Source organism: Acomys minous, assembly GCF_964271855.1.
Source record: "Acomys minous genome assembly, chromosome: 5".
Classification (NCBI taxonomy): Eukaryota; Metazoa; Chordata; class Mammalia; order Rodentia; family Muridae; genus Acomys; species Acomys minous.
In genome coordinates, this window is record NC_140494.1 from 123,596,784 (window position 1) to 123,615,332 (window position 18,549).

At 50.6% G+C, this 18,549-nt stretch overlaps 2 protein-coding genes across 15 annotated transcripts in view; one reads left to right on the forward strand and one right to left on the reverse strand.

The window, feature by feature from the left end:
- Positions 1-2,262: 2,262 nt before the first annotated feature.
- Positions 2,263-2,583, reverse strand: LOC311598458 (large ribosomal subunit protein eL37-like; the record flags this gene model as incomplete). The annotated part of the gene is made up of 1 exon (XM_084783495.1): positions 2,263-2,583. The coding sequence occupies exon 1, from the start codon at positions 2,569-2,571 to the stop codon at positions 2,263-2,265; it is 309 nt and encodes a 102-aa protein (XP_084639621.1). The 5' UTR covers positions 2,572-2,583.
- A 3,559-nt stretch (positions 2,584-6,142) lies between these two features.
- MEGF11 (multiple EGF like domains 11) overlaps positions 6,143-18,549 on the forward strand; it is a 331,126-nt gene continuing 318,719 nt past the window's right edge. For all 14 annotated transcript variants that reach the window (XR_014779613.1, XR_014779614.1, XM_084783853.1 and 11 more), the window contains exon 1: positions 6,143-6,318. The gene's annotated coding sequence lies outside the window, so the exon portion shown is untranslated. The remainder of the gene's footprint in view (positions 6,319-18,549) is intronic.

Here is an 18,549-nt window from a genome sequence, read left to right on the forward strand (position 1 = left end):
AAATCCACCTGCCTCTGCGTCCTGAGTGTTAGAATCACAAGCATGTACCATTATGCTTACTATTACTTACTTATTTATTTACAGGCTTTTGTTGCTGTTGTTTGTTGAGTTTTGCTATATAGTCAGGGATGGCCAGGGGACTCACTGTATAGACCAGGCTGGCCTTAAATTTCAGCAAGGCTTCTCAATAACCTATAATTTAAAGAAACTCAGGACTGTGTGGAGCGATATCCATGGTTGGTTTCTGAGATGAGTCACAATTTGAAATGACTGGCACAAATACTCTCTACCAATCTTATTAAATATTCAATCCATATTCAAAGGTATTAAATATTGAACACCATTTAATAAAAACAAGCAAGTTAATCAAGCCTTCGATTGGTGGTGGGTTCATGAAAGCTTATAGGACAGTGGTTCTCAACCTTCCTAATGCTGCAACCCTTTAATACAGTTCTTCATGTTGTGGTGACTCCCACCCCCCCAAACATAAAAGTATTTTTGTTGCTACTTCATAACTATAATTTTGCGACTGTTATGAGCCAAATTGTAATGTAAGTATCTATAGTTTCTGGTGGACTAAGGCAACTGTGAAAGGGTCAAACCCAAAGGGTTCATGACCCACAGGTTGAGAACCACTGTTATAGAGACACTCCTTTTGGGATTCATTTTAGTCTTTCACCTCCCTCTTTATTTTGCTGAAGAGAATTAATTACTTTTATTTGTAGTTATTGTGGTGTGTGTGTGTGTGTGTGTGTGTGTGTGTGTGTGTGTGTGTGTGTGTGTGTGTGCACGCACATGCTCAGGGGCAGAGATCATAGCACCTGTGTGGAAGACAACCTGTGGGAACTGGTTCTCTCTTTCCACCATGTAGGGCCCAGGGATTGAACTCAGTTCGTCAGGGTTGGCCACAAATACCTTTGTCTATTGAGCCATCTCACTGGCCCCCTCACTATTTCTTAGTGGGTAAGAAAATCCCATGGTATGTGTGAGCATTTTGGGTTGGTGTGGGTTGTTGAGGTGCTGCTGTTTGGTATGTGTGTGGGGTGCTTATGACCTTGTGTGTTGTGTGAGCAGGTGTAACACCGGCGAGTTGCCTTATCGTCTGCTCCTTTAATGGTTTCTTCTCTGTACCTCACCAATAAATAGGACACTGGGTCCTGTGGTGCCCTGTATCTCAGGGCGGCCTCCACATGTGACTATCTCTAAGGGTGATGTGCATGAAGTCAGCTCCCAGAGCTGAATACCTTCTTGTTTCTTTGCTGGCTTCACCCTGGTCCTCACCCTGAAGTGTAAAAAGACACTGTAGCATTGATGAAATAATTCTTTTGGCTACTTTATTGAATTCCTATATCTATCACCATTTTCCTTCTAACTCTCTAAGACCAGGTAGGTGAGGAGGATGGTTAGAGGGAAAGAGGACATAGACCTCTTTAGACTACTTCCTGCTGATTAGGCCATTGAGTTCTTTGGGGGCAGGTCCAATCTTCCTCTCAGAATACTGACAATCAGCAATTCAGCAATCCAGCAACAGCAAACGCAGCATCATGGGGAGCAGCTGCCACCATAGGCCCTCTCAGGGCTCTCACATTTATACCCTCTCAAGAGTCCCAGAATGCGAAGTGTAAACTATCTGCAGCTGGCAAAAATCATGCCCCAACCCCCCCACTTGTGTGTGTGTGTGTGTGTGTGTGTGTGTGTGTGTGTGAGAGAGAGAGAGAGAGAGAGAGAGAGAGAGAGAGAGACAGGATTTCTTTCTTTTTTCTTTCTTTCTTTCTTTCTTTCTTTTTTTTTTTTTGAGACAGGATTTCTACATGTAGCCTTGGCTGTCTCAGGCTGGTCTCAAACTCACAGTAAATCCACCTGCCTCTGCCTCCTGAGTGCTGGAATTAAAGGCATGCTCCACCATGTCCGGCAAAAATCATGCCTCTTCTAGAGCACGAGACAAATCATAGCTAGCTGCTGTGGTCTATCTGAGGCAGCCTCATACCCCACACATAGGATTAAAACAAAAACATATTCACATAACATAATTGAGTTTTTAAAGAAACCAACATTCCCACTACAGACTTTGAAGAAGCTTGAGCTTTTATTTCAGGTCTGCCACTGGTTTTGTGGCTTTGAGTAACATAAGCTCTTGTAGACTCAGTTTATCTTCTTTAAAGAGGGAATGACAGTGCTTGCTCTATAGGATTGTTGTGACATTATATATGTATTTTACTAATATTATAAGCATCTTTGTTTTTTGAAACCAGACCATTTATTTTATGACTGAAATTCTCGAGATGAACTGGATGCTGTAACAGCTGCCCTCTTGGGTTTAGGTGTTGTTCCTTCACGGAATCCATGTCTGAGTCTTTGGTAGACAATTTTTAGGTGTCTCATCCGCCCGCTCCCGGTTGTGTTTCGCCTCTTAGCCTTGGCACTCCAGTTATACTTTCTATTGCGCTTGGCACGGTAGCCACATTTGCCACAGGTCAACTTCTGAAGGTGGTAGGCCTTGGAGCCACAGCGGCGGCATAACATGTGCATCCTATTGTGACGCTTTCCAAAGGATGACGTCCCTTTTGTCATCTTGCTTCTGCCGCTGAGGCCAAAGAGACCGGAAGAGGAAGCCTATTATAAGCATCTTAAACTTTAAAAAAAAAAAAAAAAAAAAAAAATATATATATATATATATATATATATATATATATATATATAATTTTATTTAGGGTATGTGCGAATATACCACAGCATACATATGGAGGCCAAAGCACAAATTTCAGGAGTTGGCTCTCTCCTTCCATCATGTTGGTGCTAGGGATACAACTTAGACTGTCAGGAATGGCAGCAAGCACCTTCACCCTCTGAGCCGTGTCACTGGCCCAACAAATTGTAAATGTCTTATTCTTTTGATGAGGCAAGGCTCTGTGCTAGGCTTTGTGGTAGATCTGAGGGGGGCAAGACATGGAACAGCCCCTAACACCCTCACTCAGGTGAGGAGATAGCCGTCCATCTCCAGCACTCTACGGTGTCATATTCCATCTGAAGAGTCAAATAAAACAAACTCTCAAAGTTCTGGTCTTTCCTCTACCCAGTCAGTCCCACATGTCCCCGGAGTCCTCAGTGGGTCCCCTCCAGGGGTTTTGGGTGGGTCTTTTTGGTAAAGGTGATCCTAGGAAGGAGACAGAGGAGAGTGAAGGCATGAGGGACCATCCCGCTAGATAATGGGATAGTACCCCTTTTCTGAGCCCTGGGCACCCATGTCTCCTGGGATTTGTTTCTAGGAAGGAGGAGTCATTCCAGCATGGGCAGAAGATTTCAGGCAGAAAGGTGCGTCCTTGTGACCATAGAGGACAAATGACAGCGCGAAGGCTTGTGCTGGGGGTCTGATTCTGGGTCTCTCAGTCAGCTCATGGTATGCCTTTCCTCCTTCCCCAGGTAGAATATGGACTTCTATGTATGTATTTAGCTCCCATGCATAGCTCAGCTGGTAGAGTGCTTGCCTAGCATGCATGAGGTCTTCGGTTTGTTCCCCAACACTGTGTAAAACCTGGCATGTGCCAAGAAGAGACTTGATACCCTATGAGCATATACAGGGGGAGGAGGGCCCCCTCAGTCACAGTCATAGGGGAGGGGAGTAAGGGGAAAATGGGAGGGAGGGAGGAATGGGAGGATACAAGGGATGGGATAACAATTGAGATATAATATGAATAAATTAATAAAAGATATTTTTTTAAAAACCTGGCATGGTGTCTAATCCTAGCACTTGGGAGACGGGGTCAAAAGGATCAGAAGTTCAAGGGCAGCCCGGGGAGGCCCAGGATCACTACATCCAGCTAAGTGCAAGCTTTTGGGTGGCAGGTGGACTTTTGTTTCAGATTCTACCCTTAGGCGAGTAGCATAGTCTTAGGTGTTACAACTTCCCAAATAAACTTGTAGAAGTTGGGCCAGGCCAAGCCCTACAACGTCTCTAGCTGGGCCTGCCTGCAAGCAGGCTCTCCTGGCAAGTGAATGGTGGATTGTGGGTTCCGGCCGACCCCTTACTGACTCCCAGAGATGTTTGCTAAAAGTGCTTCTGGCTCTGTTGTGACATGTGTTCTTGGAGGCCTGCCACTGGGCAGGGAAAGCCCAGCTTTATAGATCCATGCAGCTTTTTAGAGTATGGCAGAAAGCCAGGCACCCGCCCCCTGCCTCCCCCTCCCCCTAACCCTCCCCCCCTCCAAGCAATCCTTAGACACACAATTCCTGCCTGGCTGTGTGTGAGTGCAGCAGAGAGATTAGAGGGGCAGGGCGGTCTGCTTCCTGTTGCTCTGAGTACAATGGTTATCAAGAAGGACCCACCCACCACCATGAGCCCACTTAGAAATGGCTAGCTACCACACAGAAGTTGGGGTGAGAGGCAGGGCCGGAGTGGGACTTGGAACCCAAGAGTCAATGTGAAGAGGAAGCTGTGCAAAGCCTAGTTTAATTTTAATCAGGTTAATATTATCTGCAGACCGTGGCCAAGTGCCACCACTTACAGTGCCAAGAGCGGGGCTTTGGTTGAATCCTCAGAGGGCTCGTAAGTGCTGTTAGCATTCTCGTTTTACAAACAAGGAAACTGAGGCTAGAGGGATTAAGTGATTTTTCTAGTGTCACAGTGAGGGGAGCTGGCCTCCCAGTGTGATTCACACCCTATAGGCTATGGAGTTGGGGACTCTTACAATGTCAAATTCGGTCTGCTCGCTGTCAGGTGGGGAGATGATTATATCAGTTAGATAGTTGGTCCTGTGTAGGAGGGGCCAGGAAGCTCCTGGGGTGCAGAATTTAAGGAGGGACTCGGGGGACAGGGAGTGTAAGTGCAGGGATGTTGGCTAAGTGCCCCACCCTGTCTCAGCCACCACCACAAGCTCTGCTTCTATGTTGTGATTAAGAGGCCCAGGCCTGGGTTGTCTATTTGCTTTGATATCCCAAGGTAAGGAGCTGCTGGGGGTGTTGGTGTGGGGTCTTGGGGCCTGAAACCCCAAAGTAGAAAGATCCCTGCTTACACTGGTGCCACCGCCAGGGGCCCCAACAGTTATAGGTGAACCCTGGCTTGGGAGAAACTTGGTCTGGTGCTTCCAGCGCAGGGGCCTTCTTCTCTCTTCTCCAAACTCCACCAGGCTGAAATGCGCAGATGGCAGGGGATACTCCCGGGGAAAGCGCTTGTTCTTCAGGCTGCATGGGAGCCTGTGCAGGTGGCTTATCTCAAAGCTGCAGACAATATGCTCTCTTTATTGGCAAAAGTCTTCCTCCAGGCTCAGGCCACCTTTCCTCAAGTGTGGGGGTTCCTCACTTGGGCTTGAGTTCAAGGGAAGGAGACACCCCGCTTCCGGCAAGCAGGAAAGCAGAAGCTAGCCCCTCGCATTTTGGAGAGGAGTAAGGGGTCAAGGGGTTTCCTGTGACACTCCCGACGGCCGGGGGCCCTCTTGTTGTCACAGAGGACTGGGTGTAGTGCCAGGTCTCTGGCACCCTGTCATTAGTACGTACCCCCCTCTACCACCTTGTCCCCGGTTTAAAGCCTTGTCCGAGGCTGGAGGAAGTAGAGCTGGTCTAAGCCCAGCAGCCTTTGGAGTTGAGCACAGCATAGCAAGTTCTTGTTCTGAGGCCTCAGTGTCTTCCCCCTTCGCCAGATGCGGCTCAGAGCAGCTGGTTCTTCGCATTGAGTTCTTCGCTTTTCTTGCCTTTCCCGGGTCTTGTTAAAAGCTCAGTTTGGGGCATATTCCTGGTTTCCTTCCATTCTGGGCAGGCTTCCCCAGTCAGAGCTTCTAGAAAGAATAGGTGCGGAGGCCACTCTGATCTATTGGGAGAAAAAAAAAGGGGGTGAAGGAAGGGAAGAGAAAGAAGAGATAGACGTGAGGGGCTAAAAGACAGAAATACAGAAAAGAGGGAGCGGGGAAAACAGTAAAAGAACGAAAAAGGGTGGATGCAGAGTAGGGAAGTGAGAAGAGCACCGGGGGAACAGAAGAAGTCAATCGACAGAGAGAAAGCCAGGAAAAAGAGCGAGGGAACGCGCGCGTGATCGCAGGGTCTGAAAGGACCAAAGAGGGAGAAAGGAGGTGGGAGGAGGAGGGAGAGCGGAGGGAGGAGGGAGGAGGGAGGGGCCGAGGGACGCAGGGGGTGGGGGCTGCCGAGGCAGCAGTCGCAGCGGCTTCAGCCTCCTGCTCGTTCACTCGTTCTCAGTGCCCGGAGCCGGCTGCCGGGCTCGGGGCGATTCGCAGCTCCTGCTCCTGCCTGGGGACCTGAAAGCGGCTCCGGCTCCCGGGGACAGGACCACGCGCCTGGCTGGCCCAAGCCCTGGGCGCGCCGCGGAAGCAGGTAGATGGTTGGGTGGGGTCCGTGGGGACTTGGAGCCTCGGAGCTCTGTAGGTGCATTGGGCCGTGGCGTGGGTTCCAGTCCAGGGGAGGGGGCTTTGCAGCGCCGCGGCTAACTTTCCACCGGCTCCGTGGGTCCCCAGGCTGGCCCGGCCGGGTCCAGGTTCGGGAAGGCGAGTTTGACAAGGGGCAGAAGGTGGATGGCTGGGCTTGCAGGAGAGCCGGAGGGTCTGTGCAAGATGTGGAGAGCCTGGGCAAGGCTAAGCGCGCGTCCTCCGGCCGCAGTCAGGACGCAGCGGCTGCCGCGCCTCCACGTGCGGGAGAAGACCTGAGAGTCGCGGTGCTGGTGTCCTGAAGAAGGAACCTGCTAGCTCTGCACGAATCTGGGGACTCCCGGCCGGAAGCCATCCCAGAGGTGCGGGACGTTCGCCCTGCACCGCGTCCTTCCGACCCGGGTCCAGACGCAGAGCTGCGCGGCCGCGCGCAGTCCCGGCAGAGCCCAAGCCCAGCCGGTGCCACGCGCAACGTGAACTCACTCTTTTCCCCCCTTATCCTGTCTCCCCACTCTCTCCGAGGGAATCCCCAACGTCCTGCCGTCCCGTGAGTCGTCCCTGGCGACATACCTCCGACCCTCGGCGGGGACCCCAACACCCAAAGTTAAAAGAGAAGCGAGTCACTCCTTTTGCGCTCGTGGGTGGTTGTCCCGAAGTTCCTAACTTCTCTCCCAATCGCGGGCGGTAGTATTCTAGGTGGGGACACGGGTGGTTCTGGTGGCTACCCTGCCCAACCACCTTTCTCTAAGACTTGATTTAGCCTTTTAGGGGGAGAGAGAGAGAGAGAGAGAGAGAGAGAGAGAGAGAGAGAGAGAGAGAGAGAGAGAGAGAGAGAGGGAGAGAGAGAGAATATATCCTAAAAATAGGTAAAATTGATCAAGGTCGCGAGTGGGACGGAGTCACTCTCCGTCTGTAGTCCGGGAGCGCGGGTCCCGGAGCCCTGGAACCCCAGCTGCTTTTTCCTGGAACTGACTCCCACGCTCCATCCCACTGTCGCTGCGGCTCGGGATCCGTTCCTTTGGGTCCCTGCTGCGAGGCCAGCCGGCCTCCTTTCGGGCTGGTGATGCTCTCGAGAAAAACCTGTCCAAGTGACTGGGACCAGGCTCTCTCCCATGTCTGGTCTCTCTGGGAGCCAGTAGAACAGGGCCTCCCGCTGGTTGGAGGATGCTTATAGAGAGGTTAGAGCTCCCTGCTATCCCAGCTCTCTGTGGCAAGGGTGCTTGTGCCCGGCGCATCCGCGCTCATCACTCTCCAGGGGGAAACTGGGGTTAACATTTTGACCAGGTGGTGGCGTGCGGCGTTCAGCCGGGACCGCCCGAGCCTGTCCGGGGTGGCGTTTTGGTTTCTGGAGTCTAGAGGCTGGCTTCGCCGACACTCCCTGCTTTCTGTTTTTGCTGGACTGCAATCCGGAATGGTCTCTTGTGAGGCTTAGCGCAGGTTTAGAAGTGGCAAAAAAGGTGCAGGTCTTTGTGGAGAGGATTGTCTGCTGGCCATTGCCAGGGCCCTGAAGGTTGGATTCAATGCCCCAGGGCATTGACATTAACCGCCCCCCCCCCCGCCCCCCAGCCTAGAATGTGGCGCTTCACTTTCTGTTCCCTTAGCGGATTTCCCTGCGGTGTGCACCAAGCGCCAGGCTCTTGCTGTTGCTCCTATATTGTTCAAGCCACTAGAAAATTGAAGCCTACATAACTGGAGTCCTCCCCTTTCCTCCCATTGCACAGATCAGCCTACTGAGCTCGAAGAGGAGACTCGCTTAGAGCTGGCTAGGGCGTAAGGGGAAGTAACATAGTCTTCCTGCCTAAGGACTGGGAACAGGTTCTGGCTTCCCACGCTGACTTGATCACTTCTTAGCCTGAGACAGGTGTTCCCAGTTAGGCCACTGCGGAATAAAAAGGCAGCGGGAGCTCGAGGAGGTTGGAAGGTTAGAGGCAGGACGTGGTAACCAGGAGCTCCCAAGCCAAGCCACATCTATGGTATGGAGTGTTGGTGTTTGCACTGTGGCTGATTTTAGGTGCCACGGACCTGGCTCCCTGGTGGCCTGTGAAGCACACGGGGAGGGCATAACAGGGGTGGCCGTGTAGTTGAGTCACGGTAGCCTTGTACAGTGCCACAGGAGAAGGGTTTCTGCAGGCCAGGGCTTTAACTGCTAACCTCAGGCAGTGGACAGGTGAGCCAAGGACATCAGAGTCAGGGCCAAGGAGAACTGGAGTTCAGCGTCCAGCCCACAGGCCCACTGCTTCTATGGAAGCGGAAGGTGAGCAGTTGGTTCTGAAGGCAGAGCTCTGTGACCCTAGGGCCAGGAAGACAGCCATGCAAGCTGCTGTTGCCTCTTTTCCTCCTGCTTCCCCCCCTAACTCCCCCCCCCCCCCAAAGGCTTCATGCATTCCTTTGCTCCTTTGCTCCTTTGCCAGCTTCACATTTAGAATCTAGGGGCTGGCGGATGCGATGGCTCAGCTGGGTAAGGGTGCTTGCTGCCAAGCCTGACAACTTGAGTTCGATGCTGGAGACTCACACGGTGGAAGGAGAGAGCAGATTCCCACAGAAATCATCCTCCACCCTTCATGTGCTTGCCATGGCGTGCGCCCTCTCTCCATAAACAAACAAATAAACAAACAAACAAACGCAATAGAATCTAGGTGCTTGGGTATTCTGGGCTTTATATGAGCTAAGCATTCCTCCTTCTAGGGACATTGGGGCAACAGTCAGTTCTGCAGCTCCTCCTTGGGCCCAGGGGCCCAGGGACCCAGCCACAGATCAGAAAGCAATGGTTCCCAGATCATTATGCAGATACCCTGGCTCCTATGCTTACAGACCAGCTGCAAGAAAAGGCACATAAAAGACCTCTGAAGAACTGTTGGCAATATAACAAATGACCCTAGAGTTGCCTCAAGTGGCTCAGGGCTCTGTGGCAACAAGGTTTGAAATAGTTGGCTATGAGGTTTTGAGTCTGCTGGCTGTCAGGGTGACCCAGGACAGCTGTATTGCTGACCTTATATGTAGCACTAGAGCTCTACCCTGTAGAGTTTCTGCTGGTCAGAGCACGGCAGGAGGGAGCTGGTGCATGTTGGCAACTGTGCTCTTCCCAGGTCTCCATAGAGACCGCTGCCAGGTGACCGTGTACCTCTGAAACTCCAGCACCCACAGCTGCCTGGCAAGCTCTGGAGCCCCACCGTACGGACGGGCAAGTGGAACCTCAAGTCTGTAGATTGGGACAGCTGTGCAATCTGTGGGACTCCAGATGCTGTAGAATCCGGGTGTCCCCGATGTCCCAGTCAGGTTCTTTTGAATGGGGAGAGGAGGGGGTGACTCAGACAGTAAAGTGCTTACTGTGCAAGTATGAGGACCGGAGTTCGAGTCCTAGAACCCTCATGAAAAGCTGAGTATGGCGGTGTACGCTTTGTCATCCCAGCACTGGGGAGGCAGAGGCAGGAGGATCCCTGGGACCTACTGGACAGCCAGCCAGTCTGGCCTCATGGGTGAGTCCCAGGTCCCAGAGAGAGGACCTAAAAAACAAGGTGGACAGGCTCCTGAGGATCATGCCTGTGGTTGACCCCAGCCCTCTTCGTGCATACATGCACCGGTATACATATGCATACACGTAAAATAAAATAAATAAGCATAAAAACTGAAGCGCTTCTTCCTGTCTGGGAGACTGAAGGGGGTTGTTCTTCTGTGGGTGAAAGGATTGTAGCAACACAGCTCCTTGGACTCTCCCTCAGCTTATGATTCCGTGGGCCTGGGGTGGTCTTGCTAATTGCCATTTCTATCCAGTTCCCGGCCACGCTGATGCGCTCACTGTAAGAACAATACTTTAGGAGTGGGGAACAGAGGAAAGGGACTGATTTTTCTGGAGACTCTACTGGAGTGGGGGCTGGGGCTGTGATTTAGCACCAGGGACTCCCAGGACGAGCTTATATGCGGTCCCATCCCCCCAAACCCCCAGGTGGCCGTAGAATTAAAGGAATATTTTATCTTCATCAGCACACACACAGAGAATATATTGTCATGTAATTAGGGAATAAATAGGTGTCATGTGTTGGCTGCAGACTCTGTGCCCTGTGGCTCCGTGGGGGTTTATTAGAGTGGTGTTATAATTGAGAAGGTGTCATCCACTCCCTGAGCCCCTCATGAAACTTTCATGGCCAGGGTGGTCATTGTCCAGAAAGGTGTGTCTTCTTCATTTGAGAGAAAGGACGTGGGTTGGGGAGGTGGCTCAGCTTGCATAGCTTGCATGGAGCTCTGGGTTCGAACCTCAGGACCGAACAAACCAGATGTGGGTGGCACAGACCTGTCATGTCAGCAGTCAGGAGGTAGAGGCAGGAGGATCAGGAGTTCAAGGTCGTCCCCCCCCCAGGCTGCAAGTTCAAGGAGAGCCTGAGCTACATGAGACCCTGTTTCAACTCCAAGCTAGGGAAGGTGGGAGGACGGAAACAATGGAAAAGTAGGAAGGGAGGAAGGAAAGACAAGACAGAGGCAGCGAGCTGCTTTTCCTGCTCCCGGACTAGCTCTGCTTTATTTCGTGGTTGCCATGCTAGGTGTTCTTGGGGGACAAAGGAAAAAAAGAAAAAAACAAACCAGCTAGTGGGAGCTGGCTTCGAGGAGTCTGCAGCGCACACTCTGTTTGTTGACACCTTCTGTCTATCTGTTTCTGACTCGGAGCAGAATCTCAGCAGGAGGAGGAGCCTCTTCCACTCAGTGATGGGCTCCATCTACCATGTGAGTTAATTAGGCCCCAAAGAGAAGAATCATAACAGAATTGTTCTCCCTAAATGCTGGTATTTTTCATCTGGATTCTATTTATTGATTATTTTACAGTCGAGAAGGAACAGCAATCCATGTTTCTTTCTTTTCTTCTTTCTTTCTTTCTTTTTTTTTTTAATAACAAATAAAGCTGGCTGCAATAATTATGCAGGCTCAACATGTCTGTTCTGGTGCATGAAGTTGGAACTCATTCAGCCTGAGTCAAACATTTGGGTGAGATCTAATTGAGAAAGACATTTCAAAGAAGACTTGTTTAGGAATTCGAACTTGTGCCGATGGCCTCCCTGGACCAGTGCGAGCACCTCGCTTGCATCTTGATCCGCAAAGGTGGAGGAAGAGAATGGAGGCCCAGTGGTCAGTCACGGTAAGACCACTGTCAAGATGTGAGGCAGAAGCTTGGGATCAGCTAGGCTCAGAAGAGGGAAAAATGCTACCGTCCGAGATGGCGAGGAAGGGGAGACTCTATCAAAACCAAATATGGATGGAATCTTTATTGAGCGGCCAGCCTTGGGGTAGGCGCACTGAGGGTGGGGGGATAGGACTCATACACGCTGTTTATCTTCTGTAATAGCTCAGGTAGCTATAGAGACAAGAGCCCTTGACTGGAGAGGGTGTCAGAGCTGCAAGCAACAGAAGGACCTGAACTCTCCCAGCTGGAACAATTGGGGACTTGGTATCTCCCATAACAAGAGGTCTAGGCTATTTTCTGCTCCAAGGTTGTTTCTTTCTGTGGCTTAGCTACATCATTGAAGATCCAGATCCTTCTCAGCCTTTGTTCTCAAGGTCACAAAATGGCTGCAATGGTTCCAAGTGTTGCATCCTTGAAATCATCCGCAGTGGCAAAAAGGCAGGGAGAGGAGTCTTTCCCCATCTCCTGATTAGACTTTGCCTCTTGTCTTCTTGGCTGAACTTGCGAGTCCAGTGTCGAAACTAGGCAGAGGCAAGGAGAAGAGATGCTCACAATTGGTCTAGAACAATCCTGATTGGCTGCTGAGTCTCCAAAAAGGAACAAAGCTGGAAAGGATAAAAAAGCGTTAAGCATCGATCAGCTATAGACAGCTCAAGACCTGGGTTTGAATTCTCTTTATTCCTTTTAAACCTCATGGCTCTGGGCAAAGTATTTTAACCTTTTGTGTTTCGGTTTACTCTTCTGTAAAATGGGGCTAACCTGAGTTAACCCAGTGACTACATTTGGCCAACACAAGTAGAGGATTTGAAGGTTTGACCTTGAACATCAGGGAATGGATAACCCACTTTGGGAGATGTGTATGGATTCTACCACACACATCAACAGTCAGAAGGCAGAGCCGGAGGAGGCAATAGGGCCAGAGAAGCAACCATAGCAGAAAACCATGCCACCAGAGGGAGCCACAGCCAGAGGGAGTCACAGCAGTCACGGCAGGCTTCCTGGAGGAGGTGGTTTAGGGGATGTCCTGAGACTCTAACACTGAAGTCAAGGAAGGTTGGGAGCTCCATCTGCCTGGCTTATTCTTGCCTTTTCTTTTTCAGCAGCGGCATGAAGCAAATCAGGCTAAAATAGATCATCTTGTACAACCACAGAAACAGCTTTGAGACGGTGTCTTTTTTGGGGACGGGGAGAGGGGTGTTTGGAGATGGTTTCTCTGTGTAGCCTTGGCTGTCCTGGACCTGCTTTGTAGAACAGCCTAGCCTGGAATTCACATCAGTTCTGCCTTTGCCTCCCTGAGTGCTGGGATTACTGGCATTTGTCACCACTTTGGGCTTATGTGGCTTGGGAGCTCAAACCCAGGGGTTCTTGCCTGTTGGGTGAGTGCTCTACCCACTGGGCTACAAACCCAGTTTGGCAGTTGCTGGTGCTTTCAGGATAGACATCACTGCAGTGGCTCAGAGGCGGCTCCCGTTGCTCCCTCCCCGTGCTGCACTCTTAGCTTCTGTCAGTCTTGACCTCTTAGTCCCTGTCTCAGCCTTAACTGCAATTATTATTATTATTATTAGACATCATCATCATCATCATCATCGTCATCATCATCATCACCACTGTGGGGGGTTGAGGTGTGTACTTTTGACAAGGAGTCTCATGTAGCCCAGGCTGGCCTCAAATTCACTGATATGTGAGGATGACCTTGAACGGTCAATCCTCATGTTACAGCCTCCTGAGTGATGGGATACACAGCATTGGCTTGGATAATATTAGTAATATCTGATGCCTGGCTACCATCACGACGTCACCCATCCTTCAGATGTCTTTCAATCAGTCCTCTTCGCTTTCACTGGCAGAACCAGTGCTTGGACTCGAGGACTTTAGCAGCACCTTTTGCTAAGCCCCACGGCTCCCTACGCTCCCTTCCTAATCCCTAAACACAACCTTTGTCTTTACTGGATATAGCTTTCTGTCCTGAGAAATCCCCTTTGGCATACTGGATGATGACACCAGCCTCCTACTCTGTCCTCCTGTGATGCAGGGAGAGGTGGATGGAAGGATGTGCTTTCTGGAACAGTCCGTGGGCCTCTATGAAGGTGTTAGTGCAAAGGTGGCTGTAGGTTCTGAGTCCCTGCTCTGAGCCCATTGTGTACCCCTGGGGCTACTGACAAGCAACTGGGGGGGGGGGGAATTCTCTCTCTCTCTCTCTCCCTCCCTCCCTCTCCCCCCTCCCCCTCTCAAGTAGGGTAAGGCCGAAGCTCCTCAGGTAGGTATCTGGACTCTTCACAGTTTGCCTTGGTGGTACCTTTCTCCTCCCCTGCTAGCCTCTTCCTGTCTTGCCTATTCTCCTCTCCTCACTTCCCCTTGTTAGGTCTTCCTCACCTCTGCGCTTCCCTGCCCCTTGCCTCCTGGCCTCTGCCATGGCAGCCGGTCCTGTCCTTCTCTGGGGTTTCTGGAAGTCCCCCTCCCTTTAAGGCCGGCCTCCAGCTGCATCCTCATTAGAGCCTCCCTAAGTGTGGGTGCTCCCAGTGATCTTGAAGTATTGACCTCTCCTTTGCTGAACTTCTGTAGCAATTACTGCTCACACCACAAATTCCGTGCTTACTAGGGAAACTGATGGGGTCATTATTTAGCATTATTTCAAGGTGTTCCTTGTCTTTCCCAGTTGGATCCTAAACCCATTGAGATCCAAGATGAGGTGGGCTGGGTCCTTATTTGTAGCCAACACTGTGGCCAGTAGATGGGGGTGGAGCTTGAACCAGTGCCTTGCTATTTGTTTATTTATTGAGTCAGGGTCTCACACAGCACAAACTGGCCTTGAACTTGCTGTGTAGCCATAGACGACCTTGAATTCTTGATCCTCCTGAGTGCTGGGATTACAGGCATGCCTCACCAGGCTTGGCTCATCAGGTATTTGTTGAATTCATAAACCACAGGAATAGATTATTTTCCTGAAAAAAAATTTTTTTCCCACTCAACTTCAATTGAAGGGACTAGTTTTAATGAATGCTTCCCATATGTGAAACATTACTTTAGACAGTAAAATGTCTTGCAAGGGTCCCGGGAGCAGAGTTGGCCAGCAGGGGGCACTGGGGGTGGGCACAGGGCTAACTTTCCTCTATTTATACCTAAGTATCTTATGGGCATTTTTGACACCCCTGGCCTGTTGGTTTCTAGTCTCACTCTACTCTGCTGATTTAGTGGGTCCACAGGACTTTGAACCACTTACTTTAGACTGCCAGCTTTCCTGTGAACACTTTCCTTGAGGCAGAAAAGGGGCTGAGGCCAGTGGACTGGGAAAAGATGGAATAATGGTTCTCAAAGTCACTGATGGCTTCATTGACAGTGGGCAGGGTGGGAACTTTCCTGGGGTGGCGGGAGCATAAGGGTTTTAGCACAGGAGGGAACGGGTTAGAACCTCCTTATGATGCCTCAGCTAAGTGGGCACTTGGATTGTACCTGTGCTCTAACGCTGTGCTTCATCCTCAAACAGGGTCTAAGACCTAGGCAAACACCTAGCCTCCAGGTGCATGCCAACACGAACACACATCTGAATAAACGAAGCAGGGGCTTGGAAAGTTCAACTGATAGGCTCAGACTGGATGCTTACCTTGAAGGGCAACCTTCTAGTGCCTTCTGAGGGAGGGGCTTCATGGGTTGCCTTCCAAAGACTGCTTTGGAGATGGTTTTATGGTTCCTGCTCTAGGAACCTGCCCTTTCCCGGCCTGACCTGCCTGCTTTATTACCGGAGCTTAAAATAAATACAATAAATATAAACACCCCCAAACTTTTTCTCTCCTGCAGAGGATGAGCAATAATCTACATATGCAAATAAATGGCATGCCAGCCCCATGAATATTAATTTGAAAAGGGAGTCTGTGGCTCTGAACTACACTCAGAGCCAGCGAGCTGGCATTTTGCAGCCCCTCGGGTACACACTGATCATCAGGCTTCATGTTTTAAGGCTGCCCCATCCTTACTGGCCTCCCTTCTCACCTAAAGCAGTTACCAGGCAGATGGAAAGGGTCTTGGGTAGATGGGTTTGGGGCTCAAGGTGGTTGGGTAAGCTCCACTCAGGGTGTTTTTCTGAACTTGTCTTGCTCCCTTGACTGGAGACCAGGCCTTTAGCTACCCTGCCACCCCGGCACTAGCAGTCAGTCACAAGGACAGGACACAGTTCTGGGGGAATTCTGTGAAGTGAATGCTAGGAAATCTACAACTGCCTTGTCCTGCCTCTCATAGGTAACTAGGGACACGGAGACCTGGAGGGGTGGTGACTTCTCAGAATGATTCCATGCATTTGTGGCAGGAAGCAAGAAAGCTTATTCATTCTTTGCTCTGAAAAAGCACATTTCTTTTTGTGTGTGGAGGACCGAGTGGGCAGGGTGGCATTTCAAGTTTGTATACTTTTGGGGGGAAAGAGTCATTCTCTTCTGTGAACAGTCACCCAGAGACAGGTGGCTTCTGAAAACCCTGTCTTGTATCCCATTTGGAAATCATTCCTTTCCTCCCTCAGATTTCCAAATTAGATTATCCACGGAGCAGAATTAACGAGGACTCTCAGCGGAGTTGATGGCAGAGCAGGAGGGAGAAAGGCTGGAGTTCCTCCAAGGACCAGGTGGGGTGAAAACCCGCTAGCCAGGCCACCAGGTGGGGCGGCAAGGAGCGGTCGGGCGTTCCTGCATCCCACTAGGATAGGGAAGGTTCTAGGGCAAATGGACCAAAAGGAAGGTGGGGGCTTGAGCTGAGGATGTGGCTCAGTAGGAAAGTGCTTACCTGGCACACATGAAGCGTTAGAGTCAATCTCAACCTGCACAACACCAGAGACTGTGGTGGCGCACACCTGTAATCTCAGCACTTGGGAGGCTGGGGCAGGTGGATCTCTGTGAGTTCGAGGCCAGCCTGGTCTACAGAGTGAGTCCAGGACAGCCAGGGCTACACAGAGAAACCCTGTCTCAAAAAATTAACTGCCCGCCTCAAAAGCTACTGTGTCTTGGGTTGGATCTAGTGGTCCCCTTCTGCAATCATAGCACTGAGGAGGCTGAGGCAGGAGGATCTCAAGTTTGAGGCCAGCCTTGGACAAGGGCCTGCCTCTGCATCTTGGGCTGTGATGCGCTCCAGGGTGGAAGGCTTTACTAGCATGTACCAAGCCTGGGCTCCCCATCACTGCAGACGCTGTCCATCCTTTCTCTTGCTCTTTGCTGTTGCTTTTGGGGTATCGGATCATCACCTTTGGCTTTTTTTTATTTTTTTGAGACAGGGTCCCATAGAGCCCAGTCTGGCTTCAGACTCCTATGGAAGCTGGCCATGATCTTCCTGCCTCTGCCTCCCAGGTATCAGGATTACAGGCATGTGCCATCACTCCTGCCTCAGTTCGCCTTTGGGGCTCCTCCTTTCCTTGTCCTGAATATTAAACAATCAAGCCTACTTCAGACGGCTGCTTTGTGGGTTTGTGTTCCCACGCCATATCAGCCAAGGAGGTATTTCGGTCTTTTGGACCTTTCTTTCCAGACAGACCTGCTTGACTCCCCTGTATCTGTATACGTGGCTATTTGCATCTCTTCGTGGGTCTCTGTGGGTGCTGATGTCTCTTGGTGTGTTGTGCTTTCTATAAATGTGTATTTATTATCTGTTTCTGAGCATAGTGTCATGGAAAGAGGTGAGAGCCAGTCCCTGTATGTCTTCACAAGTGGCTGTGTTTCTGAGTGTCAGCAGAGCCCTCAGGTCTGCACACACCTCTGTACACACTGAAGGCCTAGTGCCGCCAGATCTTGCCAGAGTTGGGACACTTCCTAGTGTATGGAGCACCCTGGGGCTCTTCTTCCCATCCTTAGACAAGCCTCTCACAGTCCCCAGAGCACTTGCTAATTGCCCTCTGTCCCTTCTCTCTACCTCCCTCTAGAGGCTTGGGAAAGCTACTGCTACTGCAGCTACGACAGCCCTAGGTTATTTGCATTTCGTGTTTGCATCTCATTTGCATGGTCCATACAGACTTGCTTTCGGTTCTGCAGTTCTCAAGGTAAAAATGTAGTTGCTTTTCTTGAAGGTCATTATAATAAGCCTTTTTAGCCTTTTCTTTTTTCTTCTTCTTTTTTTTTTTTTCTGGTTCAGACTTTCTTCCCAAAATTAAGGGGCAGGGGGCAGCAGAAAGATGCTCCAGGAACCATTGCTTTTCTCTCAGCTCCTCCAGTTGTCCTGGCTCTGCAGCTGGAGTGTTGGGCTTTGGGAGAACAGTGGGGGGAGACGTTCTCTTGAGGCAGGTCTAGGCAGGGACCAGCCCCGCCTGGGCCTGTCACACGCTTCCTTAGTTCCTAGGCTTGGTTCTGCAGAAGGAAATAGTAGGGATGTTTTACCACTCTGCCGGTTCCTGTCTAGATAGCATAGAGGCCACGGGCCTGGGCTAGTCTTGGGAAAAAAAGAGATGACGTGTGTCTTTTCCTTTCACTTCAAAACCCCTCACATATAATCGGCCATCTTATGTCACAAAAGGTGTCCCAAAAGCTTCCTCAGGAAGGCTATACCCAAACAGCACCTTCTCCACAGCCCAGCGCCAAGCACTATGTTCCCACTGTGGCTGAGGATTGCAGGATTGCAGTCCTGATTCTGTTTCTCATTAGCTCTGTGTATGTGTGTGTGTGTGTACACACGCGCGCGCGCGGAAGTATGCCTGCTTGATGTATCATTCTTAATCACCTCCACCTTATTTGTTTGCTTGTTTATTTTTGAGACAGGGTCTTTCACTGAACCTGGAGCTCTCAATTCAGCTAGGCTGGCTGGCTAGTGAGCTTTGCCTCCCAGTGCCGGAGTTACAAGGGTGCACTGCCCTCTTCAACAAAGACCCTGTCTCAAGAACAGGCTAGACAGGGGCTGAGGAATGGTACCTGAGGTTCACCTCTTGCCTACATACTCACACATAGACATACAAACATGTACACATACAGACACACACACACACACACACACACACACACACACACACACACACACGGTGCTTCATTAGGGGACAGGAATGCAATCTTA